The 24,515-nt window shown below is 34.8% G+C and overlaps 3 protein-coding genes across 4 annotated transcripts in view; 2 read left to right on the top strand and 1 right to left on the bottom strand.

Moving 5' to 3' along the window:
* Positions 1 to 24,515, bottom strand: part of LOC135130307 (uncharacterized) — a 90,693-nt gene that overhangs the window by 17,888 nt on the left and 48,290 nt on the right. The window contains exon 1 of one of the 2 annotated variants that reach the window (XM_064057673.1): positions 20,644 to 20,732. The exons of the other annotated variant lie outside the window; for it this stretch is intronic. The gene's annotated coding sequence lies outside the window, so the exon portion shown is untranslated. Of the gene's footprint in view, positions 1 to 20,643; positions 20,733 to 24,515 lie in introns of those variants that run through there. 2 annotated transcript variants of the gene reach the window in all.
* LOC135129889 (uncharacterized) lies at positions 11,753 to 12,854 on the top strand. Its single transcript, XM_064057160.1, has 2 exons — positions 11,753 to 11,796; positions 12,500 to 12,854. The coding sequence occupies exons 1-2, from the start codon at positions 11,753 to 11,755 to the stop codon at positions 12,852 to 12,854; spliced, it is 399 nt and encodes a 132-aa protein (XP_063913230.1).
* On the top strand, positions 13,442 to 19,210 carry LOC135129888 (uncharacterized). Its single transcript, XM_064057159.1, has 5 exons — positions 13,442 to 13,481; positions 17,904 to 17,943; positions 18,051 to 18,218; positions 18,327 to 18,624; positions 19,007 to 19,210. Exons 1-5 carry the CDS (start codon positions 13,442 to 13,444, stop codon positions 19,208 to 19,210), a joined length of 750 nt encoding a protein of 249 aa, XP_063913229.1.

Raw genomic sequence — 24,515 nt, 5'->3', positions numbered from 1 at the left:
TCAGAATGTCCTTCGCGTTCGTTTGATGCTTTCCCTTTTGGATGGACATGTTCATTTGTTCGTCTAAAACGGTTGGGAAAACGTCTTTCACCCAAGCGACTCTTTATTTTAGGTTCGTATTTCCTGTAGGAATCTTTTTCGGTTAACGTCGTAAAGAACTCTGCGTATAGTGCTTCAGGAGTGCCGTATCTCCCTGCTTTGGCACCAGTTCGCACCACAACATCGTCTATGCCATCTATAATACATGACACTGCGTTTTTTTCCGATATCTCGCATGCTCGTATCAATCCGACCTTATCGAAATAATATACTGCCCACGATTCATCAGGCTGTTTCTTCCGCTCGATCATCGTTTTTAATAAATGAGCAAAATCATTGTGTTCGGGGAAAGTCTTCATAAAAAGATCTTTCCACTCTGCCCACGTATGGTTGTAGTCCAAAAGGTCATTATACCAATTTCGTGCAACTCCATCGAGACGATTATGCATGTGTTGAACCATGATTCGTTCGTCCCAATCATTAATTTCCGCTAATTGTTCGATTTTTGCAACCCATCTAGCTGCTGTTATCTTGCGATCTGCAGGATCAAATAACGGAATACAATCCGCTGCGGTCTTATATGAAATTGGTCTCTGCGGTACCGTATGCACCTGCGTTTCACTGGAAGTTGAAGCTAGACAACTTGTCAAATTTCTTACCGTTTCTTCCAGTTGACGTATACGTTCTTCATTTGGCATTGTCGAAATTATAGTGTCGGTTACGATCGGCGTACTAGTGGAAACAGTCGGGCGCTTAGGCATCTTTCTTTGGTTTCGTTTATTATCTCGGCGTTCACGTTTGAACGTGCCGGATGAGTCAGACTCTGATGACGAATTCGACGAAGACGTTTTAGTACGTCGGCGCTTACCCATAATGGCGCTATCCGTATAACAGCTGCGTAGCAGTTGAATTCCCCGTTTAGGTTCAACTGTTAGTTACACAAAAAGTCAAACAAAATACTGGCCCGTATAGCCTGGCTTTAGTGCCCGTAAAGCACGAGTCAAAATTGCAATTGGTTGTCCGTATAACAAACCAATTGTTGCGCAGTACGGTCGGTGGTTTGCACCACAATTCGTGCTTCCACGGAACTCGTACGTACAATTGCACTACACCCTATCACTACACTGCACGTAAGACACATGGGGTATCCCGCCGCTGCTTTGTTAAGTTTATTCGTATATATATTTGAAAGGATAATTATAATTCGCAAAACGATTCACTCTCTTGCATTTCTCTTGCATCTCTGCTGCCGTATGAGTCCCCTCGCGTCTCGTCGTGCATCATTTTAGGGGACATGCGCAGTGGTTCGTCACATGTATATAAACTGGAAATAAAAGCCATTTTGAGGAATTCCGTTGTTATAACTTTTTTATTTATTTATCATATAGAAATATCTAATTATTATAATTGTATATAAAAACATAGCGCGGCGTTACATGCCTATGTTCAGACTCAGTTCAGACCGGTGTCGATGTCGGTGTCGGTGTCGAACTCTACACCTAATTCCGGCGCGCGTCGTATACGTGTTCTATAATAGCAAAAGAAAGGAGTTAAAACTCCAATAAGTATACAGGTTTGCATCGCGGTACCGACGCCACATATGTATCATATTTGCAATGTACTGAATTAAGCTTCCCCCGTCAAGCTAAAAACAATGGCGTGACTCTTATATGGGACACCCGTAAAGGGCAAATCGCTAAAAATCAAGAATACTACACAATGTTACCAACACATTTTAAAACTTTTTACTTTTCGCACTACATTTTACGCGTAGTATACGTCAATTATCCGAGAGGCACCATACTACAATATAACTCGATTTGCAAATGACAAGAAAATAATATCATTTAGCACGTCTAGATGTTTTTCTAAAATTACAAAGCCAAACTTATTACTTCTTCTAATATATTTTAAAATTAACTACATAGTACACAACAATTTTCTGAAAAGCGGCATATTTATTTGAAACTCCACTTTAAAGAAAGCGAAATGTTCCCGATTCTTTCTCAGGATACTATTGACAAACTATCAAAACGGACACCAGTTTTTTTCTTTTTTACAAAGTAATATGGAAGCAATGTGAAAGTTAATGTTAATTATTCGTAAATATGATACACCTGGCCTTGATATCTTGATAACAAATATATAAACTGGATATGGAATAATAGTTAGTACCGAACTTCAAAATTAAAATTTTTACAATTTTTTTTATTTGAATAGATTTTTAAATGCCATGACACTACCTATTCTTCTTAATGCAGTTTTGTAGTATTCATATTTTTTTATACTGTAGCATAAATACTCCTAGTGCCCTTGCGCCGAGTGATACAATACTTTCCGAGAAGAGCGAATTGCGCGGAGAGCCACAACTTTATTAAATCCGTGACGAGAGGACGTTCATAAGAAGATTAATCTCTATTTTTTATGATTATTGTTGTTTCTGTAATAAATGACTCGCCAACCTTAATTTTTATAAGAATTATACAATTAATTGCTTTTGTTTCATAATTACTGTCTAATTATGACATGTTTCTAAAAAACGACACACATTTTAAAACATCAAGCTCTAAAGATTGAGTGGGAGTGGAAACCAATAGATTCTAGGATGTGAAAAAAATAAAAAGAGACCTGACCAGACTCTGGATAATTTTCGAAAATTGTCGAAAAATGGACGAAAATGTCAAAAGTGCCAAAATCAGTTTTATCTTATCAAATGCTAGCCCCGCCCACCCGCCCTCTATTTTCTTGCGATGTATGTCATCTGCCAAAATCAGTCTTATCTTAGCAAGCACGAGCCCCGCCCACCCGCCCTCTTCTCATTCTAACGGCTAATTTTATTTATTTCTGTTCAGTATATGATCATTAATTTTATTCAGATCGAATAAAATCGATCAATGAAAAGGAGGCAGGGTGGGTGGGCGGGGCTAATTATGTCCTTGTATCGAGTGGGAGTGGAAACTAATATAATCTAGGATGTGAAAAACATTAAAAAAGACCTGACCAGACTCTGGATAATTTTCGAAAATAGTCGAAAAATGGACGAAAATGTCAAAAGTGCCAAAATCAGTTTTATCTTATCAAATGCTAGCCCCGCCCACCCGCCCTCTATTTTCTTGCGATGTATATCATCTGCCTAAATCAGTCTTATCTCAGCAAGCACTAGCTCCGCCCACCCGCCCTCTTCTCATTCTAACGGCTAATTTTATTTCTGTTCATTATATGATCATTAATTTTATTCAGAGCGAATAAAATCGATCAATGAAAAGGAGACAGGGTGGGTGGGCGGGGCTAATTATGTCCTTGTATCGAGTGGGAGTGGAAACTAATATAATCTAGGATGTGAAAAACATTAAAAAAGACCTGACCAGACTCTGGATAATTTTCGAAAATAGTCGAAAAATGGACGAAAATGTCAAAAGTGCCAAAATCAGTTTTATCTTATCAAATGCTAGCCCCGCCCACCCGCCCTCTATTTTCTTGCGATGTATGTCATCTGCCAAAATCAGTCTTATCTTACCAAGCACGAGCCCCGTCCACCCGCCCTCTTCTCATTCTAACGGCTAATTTTATTTCTGTTCAGTATATGATCATTAATTTTATTCAGATCGAATAAAATCGATCAATGAAAAGGAGACAGGGTGGGTGGGCGGGGCTAATTATATCCTTGTATCGAGTGGGAGTGGAGACTAATAGAATCTAGGATGTGAAAAAAATAAAAAAAGACCTGACCAGACTCTGTATAATTTTCGAAAATAGTCGAAAAATGGACGAAAATGTCAAGTGCCAAAATCAGTTTTATCTTATCAAATGCTAGCCCCGCCCACCCGCCCTCTATTTTCCTGCGATGTATGTCATCTGCCAAAATCAGTCTTATCTTAGCAAGCACGAGCCCCGCCCACCCGTCCTCTTCTCATTCTAACGGCAAATTTTATTTCTGTTCAGTATATGATCATTAATTTTATTCAGATCGAATAAAATCGATCAATGAAAAGGAGACAGGGTGGGTGGGCGGGGCTAATTATGTCCTTGTATCGAGGGGAGTGGAGACTAATAGAATCTAGGATGTGAAAAAAATAAAAAAAGACCTGACCAGACTCTGTATAATTTTCGAAAATAGTCGAAAAATGGACGAAAATGTCAAGTGCCAAAATCAGTTTTATCTTATCAAATGCTAGCCCCGCCCACCCGCCCTCTATTTTCCTGCGATGTATGTCATCTGCCAAAATCAGTCTTATCTTAGCAAGCACGAGCCCCGCCCACCCGTCCTCTTCTCATTCTAACGGCAAATTTTATTTCTGTTCAGTATATGATCATTAATTTTATTCAGATCGAATAAAATCGATCAATGAAAAGGAGGCAGGGTGGGTGGGCGGGGCTAATTATGTCCTTGTATCGAGTGGGAGTGGAAACTAATAGAATCTAGGATGTGAAAAAAATTAAAAAAGACCTGACCAGACTCTGGATAATTTTCGAAAATAGTCGAAAAATGGACGAAAATGTCAAAAGTGCCAAAATCAGTTGTATTTTATCAAATGCTAGCCCCGCCCACCCGCCCTCTATTTTCTTACGATGTATGCCATCTGCCAAAATCAGTCTTATCTTAGCAAGCACTAGCCCCGTCCACCCGCCCTCTTCTCATTCTAACGGCTAATTTTATTTTTTTTTCAGTATAGGATCATTAATTTTATTCAGATTGAATAAAATCAATCACTGAAAAGGAGACATGGGTGGGTGGGTGGGGCTAATTATATTTTTCTGTCGAGTGGGAGTGACAACTAATAGAATCTAGGATATGAAAAAAAGTAAAAAAAGAACTGACCAGACTCTGGATTATTTTCGAAAATAGTTGAAACCTGGACGAAAGTGTCAAAATTGCCAAAATTAGTTTTATCTTATCAAATGCTAGCCCCGCCCACCATTGGAGAATCCAATGAAATTTAAGAGTGCTGAACATAAACTAGGCTAAAAATAAGAGAAATTTCAGCTGAAATGAAAGCTCATAATTGCGCTGCCGCTGCATTGATGTTAATAATACAAATAAATATATTTTTACGATGAAAGATGTACTTGAAACTTTCTCTGACATATTATGTCGGTAAAATTTCCGATCGCTGTAATTTTAGTTACGCATCATTTCAGTCATTAATAAAAAAAATATAGAAATATTCCAAAAATGTATTTGCCATTTTTAACGTTTTAAATAGTGTTTAATTTAAGAGCCGTTTTAACACAACACAGAAAATTTTTTAATCGGAAATGGAACGAGTAAACTTTTGTTCGTTTGATAAAAAATATTTTTCTATATTATTTTAATTGTGTCTTGTACAAGTTAAATAAATTACACCATTTTTTATATGACAGTTGCAAATTTAATGCTACTTAAGTAAATAAACTTTGACGAACATTCCGTATTTAATTCAAATGCAGGCTCCCGATTCTGTCTAAAATCTGTTTCAACATAAGTATTTTTACTGAATTATTCAATGTCAATGGATTTTTCATTGCGGTAGATAGCAAATCTATCTCTGACTTGATTATTGGTGGCCTACCTATTAGGTGTTAAACACAGCGAAAAAGCTTAAAAAAATTGGATTATGATTGACACACTTATAGAAAAATAGTATTATTACACACTTTTACTATTTTCTATAAGATCTAAGTGATATGTACACTCATGCAATCACTCAATAGTTTTGGATTCATCTAATTGCCTAAACAAGTTACAGACATCAATTAGTAATTGAATTATTTTTGTTATTGTTTACAACCAGTTTGGCACAAATGACACACTGCAAGAGAGAGCAAAGTTCACTTTATTTAATCGTTGCAAGATCAAAATGAAACAATTGTATTTAAAGAGCAATTGTTTCTGAAACTTTTGTTACAATCATACGTTACACCCTACTATGCGACATTAAATGCCATTACATTTAATGAAATAAAACAACAATAAAATAAAGTATTTAGTTTAACATTTTACTACTTCACTGCGACTCCAATGACTGCTAATTGCAGAAGAAAAGCTTCTACGAACACATTATTAACCCACACAAGTGGATCCACCCAGTGGAAGAAAATTCGCTTAATTCGTCACCAGCAGAATAACCGGAGCAGAATTGATCGTTTAATGCATCGTAATATCACATTAATTAAGTGAATTGTTGGGGTTAATGGGCCATAAAGGAAATTTATCGGGCTAGTGTCTACTGTCTGGAAGCGGAAAGAATTTTGATTTCTATTTTAGCGGATCGTACGAAGGTTTGCACTTAAAATACTTCACGTTTGTGCATTTGCGAGCATGAAAATATAGCCGGCATTGTTCTTTTGTATCCATTGCCATAAATAAACCGTCTGGGCTTAGTGATTATCATCTATCTTTGTCATGTCCCATGAACTGTAATTTCTGCGATTTATGATGATCTGATAAATGCGAGATGGACGAGCTCTAATAGGTGTCTTTGCGGATTCTGAGCGTGATGGGGGAAATCGTGCAGAACTTGATGCAATTAGGAGGTTTTATGGAAACTACATATCGCATTATCAAGTCTTGTGCGATCTAAGATTTAAAATCGGAAAATTTATGGCATCAGTTTGATCAAATAGATGCTTCGCACGAGATTTTGTGATGGATACTATAGTAGTACTTTGAGTTCGTGTATGTTGTGGTAGATGATAATATATTATAGCATACACATTTAAAGATCATATCCGATCATGGCTATAACCATGACGTTATAATTTTATTTATTTTTAATTAAATACGTTAGATACCAGCTGCGTTTGCTCGACCGTCATACTTAATACGTATTTAGTTCCAGTCGTCGTCACATCTGACGCGTATTCGCCTACCGAACATGGCGGATTTAATTATAAAATATGCGAATGTCAGACGTGCTCAGATAACGATGTTTCAGCTGTTCTTTATGGCATTATGTTTAAAATTAGGTTAAACAAATTTCGGCCATTGTGATAGAGTTTGAGTAACTTTTTCTCTAAGTAGTCTCTAAATAATTCAATTATTTTTACAATTACTTTTAACTCAAAAGTATTGTTTTGTTTTTCTGTTGGGATTGTTATACCTGGTTCATTTCTATTTTAAGGACTTTGAGATGTATTTTTCTGTGACTTGCATTGTGCATTTCTCTGAATAATAAGACTGGGATTTGGTTGATATTCGTGATATTCTGTTATTTGTTAAACTAAAATCTATAAATATCACTTTAAGGTTTTGAAATTTGGTTTAAAACTTTCCTTAACAAGAATAAAGAAAAACAACTTCGTAAAACCCAATTTATGCCAGTGGTATTTGTGAACTTTTTTACAAAATATAATCTCTTTCCACATCTTTTGGTGTCACGCGTGTATTACTTATACCCATTTTAATAGGGAAATATAAAAACATCGAGTTTTGTTAGTGTTCGACCTATGTCGTCTCAAATCATCAACAATTTCCTCCTGTTAATCGTCATATTTTTGCGGTATACTATTTGCTACAAGATTTATTTTTTATTTCAGAACAAAAAATTTAAAGAACGCGTGGGCGGGCGGGGTTAAGTTTGATTTTTTCAGCCTTTTATAAAAAAAGCAATAGCCCCGCCCACCCACCCCGTCTTCATTCCAGGAACTACTCCTAATATTATTCAATCATTTACAAAAATATCTCAACAAATACTAGCTCCGCCTTCTATTTTCTTGGAAGGTATATCATTCACCAAAATTAGCCTTATTTTAGCAAGTACTAGCCCCGCCCACCCGCCCTGTTCATTTTTATTTCAGAAGAAACAAATTAAAAAACGGGTGGGTGGGTGGGGTTAAGTTTGACATTTCCACTGACTACTCCCAATATCGTTTAGTCATTTATCAAAATTAGTCTTATTTTGGTAAATATTAGCCCCGCCCACCCGCCCTCTATTTTCTTAGAAGTTATGTCATTGGCCACAATCAGTCTTGTCTTAGTAAGTATTAGCCCCGCCCACCCGCCCTGTTCTCATTCTAACGATTTTATTTCTGTTCACTATAAGACAATTTTCATTGAAAGCAGATTAAATGAATCACTGAAATGGGGGCGGGGCGGGTGGGCGTGGTTAGGTTGGGATCTATATACATACACAGCGGAAAATTTCATTTTGAGAAAACTCGTCTAAAAACTTTCAAAAAATTCAGGGTTATAGATCTTGACGTGCCGATTTCAAAAACAAACAATAGCCCCGCTCACCCACCCCCTCTCCATTCTAGTGACTCGTCTTAATATTGTTTAGTCTTATCTTGGCAACTTCTAGCCCAATCTATCCTTCTTCTATGTTTTTACAAGATAAGTCATTTGCAAAAATTAGTCTCTCAGCAAATACTAGCCCCGCCCACCCGCCCTTTATTTTGTTAGAGATTATGTCATCTGCCACCATTGGTCTTATCTTAGCAAGTACTAGCCCCACCCGCCCACCCTTTATTTTTTTAAAGGGTATACATTTACCAAATTCAGTCTTACCGCAGCAGATAATTACTACTTTTGCCCACTAGCTCTGTCCTCATTCTAACGATTTTATTTCTCTTCTGTATAATATCCACCTTTCATTGAGACTAGATAAAATGAATCACTGAAATGGAGGCGGTGTGGGTGGGCGCGGTTAATTATATGTTCTCTCGTAGAGTAGAAATTGGAACTAATAGAACGTAGGCTGTTAAAAAAAAATAAAAAAGTGCTAATTCTAATTTTTTCGGTATACTATTTGGTACAAGATTTCTCAACAAATACTAAGTATACCCTCACGGGTATAATTTCAGCGAAATCCATGGCCAACACGCCCTTAGAATCATTTATAAAAGCCCTGTATATATCAATATCAATACTGTAAGAATATACACTGATTTCCATAAAATTCCGAACACCTCGAAGGAATTGAGCCATTTTGTTCATATTGTCGGATCCGATATGGGGACAGCCATGGAAGAAATTATTAAAATTTCAACAAAAACCGTTAACGTTATCTTACCGTTTTTACCTTTTGAAAACAACGTTTCGTCTAGCAGAATTTTGCTTTGAATTTTAGGACTATCGCATAGAAAACAAAGTGAAAAATGCCAGGAGGGGGCGGGTGGGCGGGGCTAGTATCTTCTAGAATCAGTTTTATCTTAGCACCTACTAGGCCTGCCCACTCTCTTTTCTTAGAAGGTATGTCATTTGCCAAAATCAATCTTATTTTAGCAAGTTATAACCCCGCCCACCCGCCCTCTTTTTTGTTAGAGACATCTCATTAGCCAAAATCAGTCTTATCTTAGCAGCTACCAGCTAGGATAAGACTCATTTTGGCAAACGACAAACCCTCTAAAAAAAGAGAGGGTGGGTGTGCGGGGCTAGTACCTGCTTGGATAAGACTGATTTTGGCAAATGAGATCCCTTTAAGAAACACATGGCGGGTGGGCGAGGTTAGTACTTGTTAATCTATGATCAATTTTGGCAAATCACAGAGCCTCTAAAAAAACAGAGGGTGGGTGGGTGGGGCTAGTACCTTCTAAGATAAGGCTGATTTTGGTAAATGACGCATCCTCTAAGAAGTTTAATTAAATTATTATTATAAGAAAAGACACTACTTATATTTCCCGAATTTGTTTTTTGGGTTTTCCAAGTATGACATGGAGCCAGTAAGATTAGTACCTTTTAAAACCTTATTTGACTGACAATTCTAGGATTTAATAAATATGTTCATCCGAGCATGTGGATCTGAATATCCTTTAAAAATTAGCTACCATTATTATCGAGTGTACGCTGTGGATGGGAAATTTCGAAGGTATGACTATGGGGAAGAAAGAAACTTACTATTATATGGTGACAAGGAACCAACGCCGTACCCGCTGGAAATTATTAAAAACATAGAATGTCCCTCTGTAAGTCACTAATACCAATTTAACACTTCAGCAGGAATGAGGTTTTTAGGCAGCTGAAAAATTATACAACACGTTGCCAAAAAATACGACCGTCTATAGGAAACTGATGGTAGAAGGTTTCAATCATCTGGATTTTTCTCATGGGCGCTACCGTAACGAAAAAGTCTATTCCAAAATTTTGCAACTCTTAGATAAGATTAATTTAAATGATTAATGTTAAATGTTTTCTAGGTCTGGAGAAAATTTTAAAGAGAAGTTAGTTTTTAGCTAAAGAATTACTTCAGTATGTAATGGATTTTCAGAAATAAATCTATTAGACACATGTGTGTTTTCTTCGTATAACACGATTACATAAGAACATAATTCATAAGGTAATTTCTCGTAGAAAAATAAGGATTTTACAATTAAACTCCGCCCCTCGGCTCACGAGGAATAGAAAAAAATCATTAGAATTGAGATAGGGCGGGTGGGCGGGGCTTATATTATGCCTTTTGTTTTCTTCATATACACTGCCATTTTTCACAACAAGAAACAAAAAACATGGTTAAAATGGTATATTTTGGCGAGAAAATATCCATATTTCCTTATACAAATTTTCATTTTAAACATGTTTTAAGTTTCGTGTTGTGAAAGGAAGTCTACACATATTAAAACAAAAAGGCACAAAGTAAGCCCGCCCACCCGCCCTATCGCAATTGTGATGATTTTTTTTTATTCGCCGAGAACCAAGGGGCGGAGCTTAACTGCAAAATACTTATTTCTTTACAAGGAATTAAAAACACGTTTTTGAGTATCATGTTGTTCAAAATATATACTATGTATATTAAAAAAAAAAGGCAAAATATAAATCACCTGGTAAAAGTAGAATGCATAGCAAAGAAAAGACAACACAACGAAAAGAAGGTACAAATGATAGAAGACAAATTGCAAACAAAGATAAGATCATTTTATCAAGAAGCGAATAATAGAGTGTGACAAAAATAACTTTATCAAAACAGAGCAAGAGAAGGAGAATTGGTATGTGAACTCGTAAAAATTACGCAAAAATGGATGGAATATCTCTTTGAATAGGGTAGAAGAGAAATAGAACACCAAGGTAATAAGGAAGATATAAAAACGATAGAACCTCCAAGTAATGATGAACTGAAAATTATAATTAAGAGAATGAAAAATAACAAGAAGCCCGGGAACAGTGAAATTCTAACTATGCTGTTAAAAAATAAGGGGAAAAGGAAAAAAGTATGGGATGAAGAAAATTTGCCGAACGACTAGCCCAAAAAATAGACCTACTTCTAGAAGTAGTTATGAGAACTGGTATTCTAAAAACATTGAAAATCTGGTATTAGAGCTTTCGGACGACCTAGTAACAATTTGGAAATAAAGAACAGGTTGTTAGCGAGAGGAAATCAAAAATATGATAGTATGTCCATGCTAATGAGCTCTAAATACCTATTAAAAAGAAACAAAAGGAATAATACACCAGACAATCATTAAACGAATGTACAGTAACTTACCCAAAGAAATCAGCTGAGGCAATTTTAGAGAGGTGGAAAAGGAAAATACATAAATAAATATGGAAGAATAAAAACTGAGGAGAGATGGAGAAGAAGAATAAAGAGGGAAATTAAAACTTTGTACAAAGAACTAAGCATAATAAATAGGTTCGCTAAACTGCAAAGATTGAACTAGTTGGAGACATAGAGAGGATAAGTAGAGAAAGAATGCCAAAAATGGTACTTTACAGAAGACCAATCGGAAACAAGAAGAAATGAAGGCCAAAAACAAGATGGTATAACAGTGGGATGAAAAATTTTGAAACATCAAAGTCGAAATGTGGAGGACAAAAGCCTTGGAAGGCCAGTGTGAAGGACGCTAGTGAGAAGGATCAAGGAAAAACAAGAGCAATAATTTATAAACAATAATTTTATCTAAATAAAGTCGTGGAAATAACCTTGTGCAAACTACTATGATAACACATTGTTATATAATTGAATAATTATAAATTTTATTCTTTAATTAATTTTTAACGCGACTCTAAATCATTAACATTACTGTCATCATCTGCAATATCATTATCATCTGAAGCGAAATTAATATTGATAATGACTTGATTTGTTTCACAATTGTCCAGGATCTTTTCCGTTTGCCATACCGAATCTGATTTTTTTCGTGTACTTAATATTATTTTCCCACTGTATATTGGAAACTTAGTTTATTACGTTTTCCAAAGTTTTCAGTCATCAACAGGAGAAGTATTAGTTTTTGGAATACTTTTATCGTCCTTTCGTTTACATCCCGACCATACCATTTCACTTAAAATGACAGTGGTATGGCGGAAGTCTTAGGACACAATGTCCATGTTCTTGAGCATAATGATCTAAATTATACAATTTTTCGGGCAGTCCATTGAGCACAATATTCCAAATCTAATATTTCATCGCTGTTTCAATATAATCTATCTTTTTTGTGATTAACCATGCACGGTTTTTTTCTTTGCCAACTCTTTTGAGGAATTTCTTCTTATAAGTAGAGCAGAATGAAACGAGAAGAATGAGAAAAAGAAAAGGTGAAATAACAGTGAGGGGAAAGAAGAAGAAAAACGAGTAGAGGGAAGGAGGAAGAAACAGGAGAAAAAGAAAAATGAAAAGAAGAGCAGATGGAGGAAGAAGTTAAGGATGTATGATGGGGAGAAAAAGAGGAGGGAGAGGTGGGAGAATGCGGAAAGAGAAAGGAAAGGAACAGGTACAGAGGAGGGTGAAGAAAGAGAAGAGAACAATAAAAAGCAGGGGGAGAGAGAAAGAGCAGGATGGGCAGTAAAGAATAGAGGAGAAAAAGGTGGAACGGGAAGAAAGAAGGAAGACCAAGAGGGAGGAAGCAGGAGAAGCAGGATAAGAAAACGGATAAAAGGGGGCCATGAGAAAAAAGAAAAATAAGACGAAGAAGAAACAGAGGAAGTGAATAGGGTGATAAGAAGTTGTTTCAATGGCGAAAAAATGAATTATTTTGTGTCAAACATCGCAGTACAGAAAATATTTTTCAACCAGAATAAGATATGGGGGAAAGGAAAGAAGAAGAGGAAAAACAGTGCAAGAAAAGTGAGAAATGCGAAAGAAAAGGAAAACCAAAAGGAAGAGGAAAAAATTAAAAGAGAGGGAAAGGGTAAAAGAGCGGGAGAGAGAGAAAGAAGGAGCAAAAAGACAGGAGGGACTAAAGAGAAGGAAAAGGAGGAAGAGCCGATACAGAGGACACACGAAGTAAGGGGGTGAAAGAAGGATGAGAAAAGGACCGGTGAAGGAAAAGTAAGGGGAAGCAAGGAGGAGGGACGAGTGCGGAGAAGAATCAAGATAGAGAAAAAGAAAGAAAGAATGACTGGAAGGAAAGCAAAACAAGAGAAAAAAGCGGGGAGCGAAGTAATATGTAGGGGTGTGAAAAACGAATAGGAAGAGAAGTGAGAAGGAGGAGAGAAGGGGAGCAGGAGAAGGAAATGGAAATAAGGGGACTAGAGAAGTAGAATATGAACATGGATAAGGGGAAAGGAATGCATGAGGAAGAAGAAAAAGGTAGAAGAGAAACGAAGAAGAAAAAAATGGTCAAAAATTATTTTCACAGATCTTTCCTCCGTCCTCAAAGCGCACAGCAAATATCACTTCTTGGATAATTTATAAAATTTGATTTTGCGAAATTTTAATTTTTGTATGATAACCTCTGGAAAATAAAAACAATATACTTAGAGTTTCTCTTCCTCCTGAAGACGGTACTGCGTACCGAAACACATGTAGCAATGCCTACTAATAAATTATTTAAATTCTTAAAGTTTTTTCTTTAATATTAAGATTAATATCGAGTTTAACAAGTAACCACCTCATCAATACAAATAATTTGGTAATTTTCTGTCTCACACAAAGTGCATAAGATAGAAAGAGGAAAAGTTGTATCTGTGGCATTTCCACCACTATAGCTTGTTGTAAAATTTTTAATGAGCCATCCCCATTCAAATTCATTCAGCTTTTCAGCATAGACTTTGTAGTACAAAAATTACAATTCATACTACAATATTCTACATCGCACTGTAGTCGATGTGCGATTCATTTATTGACCTTGGGGGCTAAAATTGGCAACGTCTTGGCTCGGATCGAAGAAGTGTGAAAGGGCTCTTATACCACTTAAAGAGGTATAAATAGGTATGCGAAGCTCGTTATAGTGTTAATTAACTTTGTTTTAAACATTCTTCTCACATCAGAAGTGGGATTGGTCCTTTCCCGCGATAAGGATAATTAATGCGGAAACAACAGGAAATGCAGTGCAATACGTTTAGTCACGGTAGCGAAGTTGCAAAGATGTTTCACTGATACAGCGACGATGCCGTCACAGAAATGCCAGTGCAAATTAAGTATCTTATTTCCAAATTAATTTCCTTTTTTGTTAAATGAGAACAATTTAAAATAAACAATATAAAAATATAAAACAATATTTTCTAAACATAAATTTTATTTCTCGACCTAATAAGCTGTTACTTAAAAATATTTACAACCGATAATATCCCACTTAATTTGTATACACGAAATAAAATATGTCATCACCGAGATAATGATCAATACGATGATAATAATAGCTGTTTCTAACTAGATCACAGAAAAATCATTCATCACACATTTTAGCCACAGAAAAACAAAATGTTTATTTTTAAACAAAAACAATAAAAACGAAATAAAGCCATGACTTCCAGCAAAAACATAAATATTTGCAATGATCCATAAAACGAAAAATGCGAACGCCTCTGCAATTTCCGTAATAATACGACAAAACTTTTACTATCATCATATCCATATTATTTATTGTTATTATATTTTCCGCATCCTGCCCACCGAATGTTTTTTCAACAATCATTGTCTGATTGGAAAATTCCCACGAATACTTCGTTTAAAATACTAGGCGACACAATTTTTGTAATCATAGAGTCGTATTTTTTGACGAATTAATAATAATCAGCCTTACTAGGTAAAATTTTGAGATGATGTCATCAGACTCTTGGATGGGATGATCAGACAATTTTAGTTAGCGTTTGTTTAACAATCACTCCTGTTTAATAAAATCGTTAACCGACTTCCTGGTTAATTTTTCTCATTAAATTCGGGAAGTAAAAATCTACACGATGAAAAAAATAATGTGCCAATAAAGCCTCAATTTGTCGACTAGTGTAATTTTACTACTTCGTCTCTACTTTCATTATTGGTGTTTAAAAATCGAAATCGCGCACCCACGCTCCATTATTTCTGTTTATGACACATGAATCAAGCTATTTGCATTTATTTATGGCGAAGGCGGATTACTACAACAGTTTTACTATCATCAAATATATGCACGAGCGGAGAGAAAGTGCAAGTGAATATCTTACTAACAAACCCCGGATTTTCTCTGGCAAAAAATCAAAATTAAGCTGTTTGAGCGCGCACATGTTGCGATGAATTGCAGTTCACATTCAGTGGTTGCACAACCGTTTGAGTCGGACTAACAGCTCGTACAGCCTTTTAAGGAAGCGATTTTTTCTGCGTTGTTTTATTTTTATTTTTTCGATTAACAACATGTAAATTAATTTGTTTATACAGTCGGTGCGTGTGACTCAGTCATGTGGTCTAATTCTGTCAGATTTCTAGATCCAGTGGTCGTGGAACAAATTAACGGTTGCACGAACGTGTTTATATTTTGACGTATCCTGTCAAAGCAAACTTGATAGGTGATGTTTGGGAAGTTGCACTTAGTAAATAGAGCGGACCGCTAAATTTCACGTTTATTTCCAGGTGGCGAGGCATTAACATTAGAAATGCACTTCCGGTTTAATCCGGTGTTTCCTGTTTTGTAACTGGCACCAATTTTTGGAGTTTATTGGGTGCTGAATCTGTGCATTAGCAATTATTGTTATGGCCTTGTCAAGTTGCAACGTTACGTGATTTTATTAAATGCTCATTTCATTTCATGACCTCATACTCTAAGTATGACATTAACAATCTAATCACAGCTGGATAAATGTACATCGGTCAAGAAATTATTTTACAATATAAAATATTACGTATTTTTTACAAGTATATAAAACCTGTCTTAAAGGATAACTCTTAACTCAGTTCAAGGAATATAGTTGTTGCATTATATACAGAGTGTTCCAACGGTTTTTTAAACTGTCACTTTTATTATAGTATAGGTTGTTTTGAGTTAAATAGCTACAAACTTTATCACAATAAAAAAATAAATAAAAAAAAATTGGTCTAAAGAGTTTAGACAGTACTTCCCTCGCTGTCGGAAACGTGACGACTGCATGTCTATTATGTTTTTTTTTCGCAGTAGATTTCATTATTTTTTTTGAAGTCCCCAGGTATATGCAAATTCAAAAAATATGAATGGAACGATAAATTACAAGTACAGACTCATCATATTTTGTATATTCTAGATAGGATTTATTCGGCAAACTTTTGAGCTGGCGTCATCAGTTTTTTGTAGAAGATAACCAAATATATTTTGACTAAAAATTTATTATGCTCTTTACAACCTTAAAACATTTGCAAGATTTCAAAACATTCGGTTCTGGAGTTCCTGATTAAATCAATAAAATACATTTACCCATTCATTAATTTTTTTGGGTCACCCTGTATATGCAAATCCAAAAACTATGAATGGAATGATAAATCACAAGAAAAGACTCATCATATTTTGTACATTTTAGATAGGATTTATTTACCAAAATTTTGTGGTGACGTCATAAATGTTTTAGAGGGGATGAGCAAATACATTTTGATCAAACACTTACCATGCTTATGATAACTTTAAAACACCTTCAAGATTTCAAAGCATTCGGTTTTGTAGTTCCTGAGTAAATCAGTAAAATAAATTTACGCATTCATTAATTTTTTTGAGTTACCCTGTATATGCAAATCCAAGAAATATGAATGGAGTGAGATATCACAAGCACAGACTCATCATATTTTGTACATTTTACATAGGATTTATTTGGCAAACTTTTGAGCTGACGTCATCAAGTTTTTTGAGGGGATAACCAAATATATTTTGAGTAAAGATTTATGATGCTCTTTATAGCCTTAAAACATCTGCAACATTTCAAAACATTCAGATTAGCAGATTCAAAATTAAATTGCAAAATGTTGTTTTATAATTTTGATTTTTTTTCCAAAAATCTGGACGTTTCGGGTAAAAACTCAATTCGGAGTCGTAAACTACTTGTTTAGGACTATATTATTTTATACAATTTAAAACCCATTTACTATGTACAATTTTGAAGTGACGTCATCACATTAGTGGTGCGGATGATTAGACAAATTTTGGTTAGCGTTTTACCATCTACATGGTTTTCCTAATATAACTACAAAATTTCACAACAATCGGTCCAGTACTTTCGGAGATTATCTGTCGAATAAAAATCCGGGACGGCCGACAGACGGACAGACGGACGGACAGACGGACAGACGGACAGACGGAAATGGGAGACCTATTTCTTCGTCTTCTAAGGGTCATGAAAGATCGAGAAAACGTAAAAGTAGAGAGTCGGCCGACGGACTCGATAACAATACTTCCTTTGCTTACGCTCGGGAAGTAATAAAGTAAAGTGTATCTGTGACATATATTTTTTATCTAGATACAGATATTTTGTGCTTAAATTTAATTTTATCTAGATACAGATAATAGATAACCAAATATGTACCTAGATACTTTATCTAGATAATGCCCAACACTGACCACAACCAATATCTCTCCGTAAAATGTAACATAGACTATTACAATATTCCTGTTGTGATTTTTTGTGATGTAAAAAAATCAAGAAAATTGAAATAACGTAGCAACGTCGCATCGGAATTTCAAGAAAAAATCATGGTCATAAAGTCAACAATGAGGTCAATAAGCGTATCTAAAAATATACAGAGTGTTCCACTAAAATTAAAACTAGTTCAACTTTACTCTTTTTTTATCTCTAATAGTGACCACCCTGTATATGCAAGCCCCAAGTGGTTTGAACTGGTAGGTGCCTTCCTGTATAATATGTTTCATATTTATTTACACATAATATATATATAGCAAATTCATAGTAAATTTTATTATTATCCATGCATATTCAATATTTTTAGGAGGAAAAAACCGAGGGAAAGAAAGAGAAGAAAAGTGATGGAGAGAGCAGGGGACGGAACTGGAAGTAAGAGGGAGCAGGGAAGAGGGATAGGAAGATGGATAAAAGGAAGAGAGAGCATCAGAAAAAAGAAAAATAAAGGGAAGAGGGAGCAGAGAAGGGGAATTGGGCAATAAAAAGATGAATATAAAGAGATAGGAGAGAAAAGGGAGAAAAAAACAGAGAAACAGGGAACGAAAAGGGAGAAATGCCAAGGAAAAGGAGGGAGATGAAGAAGACGAGCAGAAGAGAAAGGGAAAGAGAGAACGCTGGAAGAAAAAGTAGGCGACGGGGGAACAGAGAAGAGGGAAAGAGACGTGAAGGGGAAAGAGAAGGAAGTGGAAGAAGCGGAGATACAGAGGACACGTGAACAGAAACATAGTAGCAAGGGAATGAAATGCGAGAAGAATGTGAAAAATGAGGAAAAACGAATAGAAGGAAGGAGGAAGAAAGAGACAGGAGAAAATAAAATTGGAAAGAAAAGAAGATCAAGAAAGAAGGAAGATGGAGAGAGAAGGGCGAAGAAAGAGGAGAGAGTAATCAAAGGCAGGGAGAGAGAGAGAAAGAGTAGGAAGGGCAGTCAAGAATAAAGGAGACGGAGGTGTAAGGGAAGGGGAGAAGGAAAACTGTTAGAAGGAGAAAGCAGTGGAAGCGGAATAAATACACAGATAAAAGGAAAAAACAGCACGGAAAAGAAGAACAAGGAAGAGGAAGAAGGAACAAAGAAGGGAAGGGTTAAGACACGTCCAGAAAATATGAAACGAGCCATTACAATACTTCCTCAGCTTGCGTTTGGAAAGTTAAAAGAGCAGAGAAGGGAAATAAGAAAATAGGAAGATGAATACAGAGAGAGGGGAGGGACAGAAACAACAATATTTCAATGTCGAATGGTGAATTACTTTCCGTCAAATACGATAGGGGGGAGAAAGGAGGAAGAAGGAGAAAAACAGAGAACTAAAGGAAGAAAACCACAAGAAAAGAAATAAAGAAGAAGTGGATTCAGTAAGGAAAATACAGGAGACATATGGAGAGAGAAAGGGGAGTACGGGAGTGAAAGAACGAGGAAAAGGGAAGGCGATAAGAGTAATAAAGGGGATGAGGAGAAACGCAAAACGAAGATAGCATGAAAAATAGGAGGAATAATAAAAAGGAAGATGGACAGAGATAACGAGGAAGTAAAAAGAGAAAAGGAAAGAGCAGAAAGAAGTAGGAAGAAGGACGAGAGAGAAATAAGAGGTAAAGAGAATGAGAAGAAAACAGAAGTGTAGGAAGCGACGTGATGAAAGAGGAAGAAGTTGGAAGAAGAGGGAATAGAGAAGGGGAATAACGGGATCGGAAAATGAACAGAGGAACCCAAAAGCTGAAGAGCTACGAACAGAAAAATGTGGCTTTCAATTCTGCTTTTTCTTTTTTTCAGACATCCAGTTCTAAAAGTCTCCTCAGTCCGAGTTTCAATTTTATTGATTAAACTACTTAATTAAATGTGAAATACAAATGTTTTTAATGAATTAGTCGTTTAAAAAACAGACGCCGTACGTCAAAAAATAAAATTTTCGGAAAAACTGAAGTAACTTCCTAATTACCTTAACTAATAAATCAGTTAGAAGTATTAAAATTTTCAACAAAGTTGAATATTAATATTTAGCTTAAAAAATGTAACAACAAAAATGTGATTTGGAGTGGACAATACTAGTCCCCTGGGGGTTCCACAGACAATATCTTTAATAAAATAGACATTTTTAAAATCTATATGAATATGCAACTTGCACTAAAATGTTAGTGAAACTGGGTTACTATTTATCAGTAGATAGTATTTAAAAACAGGTACATCCACAAGGAAATTACATTTCTCAAATTTTCGAATGTAGGTCAGTGTTATGTAGTAATCAACTACCATTCATCACTCACTAAATCACCGAATTTTGCAAAATCTAACTGTAAAATGACCAAAGACAAATTTCTGACAAATGTTAATTGATAAGAAAATGTATATTGATTGATCATTTAAATTTAGCTTCTGGCAGTTGCATCATCGTAAGTTAGTTATGATAATCAGTTAAACCTCACGACTAAAGTAAATGACATCTTGTACAATAAACGCTAATATTATGATATCAGTGATTGTTTTAGTGCAGAAAACATTTGTAATACAATAATTATAGTGATTTAGAACCGGTCAGCTTCATTCAGGTTTTGAAATGAATCAGTACCATCAGCAAAACAAAAAGAACTACATATTTAGTTCAATAGAAAACAACTTATTAAGTTTTACACAAATTACTAATACAAATTTAATATTTTATCAATTAATTTTAATAACATATTTACCAGTCTCCTCAATCCTTTTTATTTATAGAATGTCATAGCATTTATGAAATATCGACTGTTAATGCAATTTATGAGATACAAATGTATTTATATTATCAAAACATAGTTGAATTAAACATAACCACATTAAAATTTATGAGAAATCATCTTTTTTCACCCCACGATCCAAACCGTAATGGTTATAGACACAATTTTATATCTGAACACCAACAACTGTATCAATTTACCTTGAAAATGGCAACTAAAAGAATACTACCCACAGAACAGGAAACTGAAGGCCAAGATCATCACATCTCGGAACAGATAACAAACCACCTTGTGTAATCACAACCTACGTAATCAACAGTTCTACACATCCAACACTACGTCGATTAAGATAAACGCAGTTGCAATTATGCCATTTGAAAGGATAGTCTTAATAACCATAATTACCATCGTTTTAATTACACACATAGCTGCATTTAATCGAGTGCTAAAATTAGAATAATCGTGCCGCAGAGTCCTTTATTAGAACCTCTCCAAATAACCACCTAAACCCAAAGTCAATATACCATTCCAAAAATAGCACCTATCAGCGTTATTCGCCCCCACATGAGATGAAACTCGGATGACAGCTCGTTTACGTTTATTCTTAACGCATGGTTGAAAACTTAAAAAGGTAGCCGCAGCAAATGGGATTTGTCTTCTAGATAGATAGGCTCTTAATGGGTTAATGCAATTAGAAGCAGCGCGTGTACAAATTGTTCCGTTAATATCTAATTGTTATGGCATTGCTGTTAAAACTAAACGATGATTCAGGCGGTAAAGTGAGAACTGGGATTTTATTAGAACAAGTGTGCTTTCAAGGGCTCGAAAATGTCAAGCGCTATTACAAAACGGTATTCAAGTGGAAGTGTTTTAATTGTAGATTTGCCAAAGAGCTAAAGTTAGCACAGACGTTACTTGTTGTCGGTCTATATATCAATAAGATTGTAGATAGGGTGCTAACGTGACTAAAGTTATTACGAATACCACCTGAGATTTTTTTGGAAAAAGGGTCTAATATTATCTAGGCGAGAACACATCTTCTCAACGGGATAATTACAGACGCCGCAAAGTCTCTGAATTACGGGCAATTTATGAACTTCAAAGTCCTTCTAAACAAGAGTCGGTTTCTTTACTTCAAGGCGTTGTTTTGTGACGCGATCTTCATGCGTGGTCGTCAAATAATTAATAGTTTGTCACATTTGGATGAAATATACACATACGGAATATTGCGTGAATTATTACCACATAAGAAATTAACTTGACCTATATTTAAGTTTTATTTGCGTGCTAATTATTCACTTATGCAAATTTACACGCATCGGCTTTGGAGCGGAAGATTTTACATACGGAGTTTATTCTTAGTACGCAATTCCAATTTTATTTGTTTGCGTTAAATCTAGTTTCTGGATTTCTGAAAACTCAGAAATAATTTACGAGCATGCGTGCATTAATGCGAAGGCACATATTTTTCGGGAAACCAACATATTTCAGATGGGATTTGTGGTTTGAGGAAAATTTTTATTATATACTGTCCAGAATAGAGGCATTTGGCTTAAAATTCACACGGTCTCTGAATCTAGAAGGATATACAATTTTTGGAATTAGATCAGAGTGAGAAATAGAATAGAACATTTTGACATTAACAATATATTTGAGTTTGTATGAATACTAACAAGGCATGAGATTACATAAAATTTTTCCATGTGACAATTTGTTTTAAGAACTTATTACATATTACCCAAACTCTATTTTGTTAGTGAGTCCATCCGGCGAACAGCTACTTTTATGTTTTCTCGTAGTTTCATGATTCCAAGAGTATGAAAGAATAGGTTTTCGTCTGTATGTCTGCCTTTTGCAATCTGTGTCGATTTTTATTATACAGAGAACTTCCGAAACTACTGAACCCATTGTTGTCAAATTTTATACGTATTTTAGGAATATCGTGTATCCCCACCAATACAGTGATGACGTCATCTTAAAATAACACGTATGAATTATGAATCCGTCTTGATTTGTCCCCCAAAAATCATCTCAAAATTTATCACTACTGTAAATTAATGAATGAGGCAATTTTTTTTATTGATCAAATTAAGAACGGCTCATCTCATTTTTCCAAAAAATTTGGAAATGAAGTACTACTACTATTATTATTATTATAAGTATTTAAAAACTCATTTGAAACATACGAATCGCATACTTCTTTCCCTTTACTTTAACACTACACACACATTTGTATTTTAACCTCTAGGGGTTATCATAAAAATATAAAACTTGTAAAATCAAATTTTACAATTTTTCAAAAAAGCTGGATATCAGGTGGTGTATTTCAGAGGCGAGAGAAGTTCTGTCGAAAAAATCTTAAACCAAATTTTGTCTAAATAAATGACCAATTAGTGTTGTATGTGTTAAAGTATTATTTAAAAACATTTTTCTTAAAATTAAAATTTTTACAAGCGCAGGAATATTCAGGTCAGGTCAAGTCATAGTTGGAATGAAATTTTATACTTTTTATTTATTTATTTATGTTTCTGAAAATTCCTAAATGTTGCTCAAATTGTTTTTCTCAAAAACTCATTGGTGCATTTATCAATAACTTTTAGTTTTGTTGTAGTGGATTTGTTAATATCAAGAAGTACTTTTAAATTATTTTATGCTTTAAATGCCCAAAATTAAATTTTCTGGTTTAAAATCATTAGGGCACAATAGTAACGTTGTCCAGATGTCTAAAATTGCACATTATGCACATATAGTACTAGGAAGTATCTATTAATCTTATTGGAAATTTTCTCAAAAAATTTGGCTTTAGACAACTTTAATTTTTTTTTAATTTTATTCCAATTAATATTGTTATTTTGCTAAATATTAATCTAAAATTATTTATGCCGTTACTTCGGTAAAACTATAAAATTTGGCTTTTCCAATTTTTCATGTATAATACAAGTAATAACAGAAATGCTTCTAGAATTTCAGGAAAATGAGAAAAGCGATTTCTGATTTAGTCAATACAAATATGGCTTCAGTTAACTTCTCTCGACCTTTCATCACCTCTAGAGTACGAAGAAATAAGTCTCCCGTTTCCGTCTGTCTATCCATCTGTCTGTCAGTCTGTCCGATTGTTGTCAAATTTTGTATTTATATTAGGAATATCATGTAGATGGTAAAACGCCAACCAAAATTTGTCTAATCATCCCCACCAATAATGCGATGACGTCGCTTCAAAATTGTACATAGTAAATGGGTTTTAAATTGTATGAAATAACATAGTCCTACACATGTAGTTTATGATTTCAAAAATCAAAATTATAAAACAATATTTTGCAATTTAATAATAATATATATTTAACCCAAGAACAAAATACAATTTAATTTTGAACCTGCAAAACTGAATGCTTGAAATCTTGCAGATGTTTAACAGTTCTGATAAGTATGATAAATGTAATAATCAAAATATAGTCACTTATCCCCTCCAAAAAATTGATGACGTCAGCTCAAAATTTTGTCGAATAAATCCTATCTAAATTGTACAAAATATGATGAGTCTGTGAACTACAAAACCTAATGCTTTGAAATCTTGGAGATGTTTTAAAGTTATCATAAGCATGGTAAATTTTTTATCAATATGTATTTTTGCTCGTGTGTCCCCCCCCCCAGAAATTGATGACGTCCCCTCAAAATTTTGCTGAATAAATCCTGAATAAATGATGATTCACTGCATTCACACTTTAGAATTGCTTATACGAGGTGTCTCAAAAAAATTAATGATTGAGTAAATTATTGATTAAATCAAGAATTGAAAAACTAAATACTTTGAAATATTGCAGACGTTTTGGAGTTACTGTAAGTATGGTAAAATTTTTAAGTAAAATGTGTCTGTTTATCAACCCCTAAAAATTCATGGTGCCGTCTCAGAATTTGCAAAATATGATCAATCTATACTTGTAAATTATTACCTTCATATTTTTTAGATTTGCTTATACAGAGTGACTCAAAAAAATTGATGAATGAGGCAATTTATTTTATTGATTAAATCAGAGACGGCTCACTCGATTTTCCCACAAAATTTTGGGAGTAC

This window comes from Zophobas morio, unplaced genomic scaffold, assembly GCF_036711695.1.
Source record: "Zophobas morio isolate AGI-343-1 ecotype UQ-CSIRO unplaced genomic scaffold, CSIRO_AGI_Zmor_V1 ptg000017l, whole genome shotgun sequence".
Classification (NCBI taxonomy): domain Eukaryota; kingdom Metazoa; phylum Arthropoda; class Insecta; order Coleoptera; family Tenebrionidae; genus Zophobas; species Zophobas morio.
The sequence above is the reverse complement of the archived record's forward strand: the minus strand, read 5'-3'. Positions and strand labels throughout refer to the sequence as shown.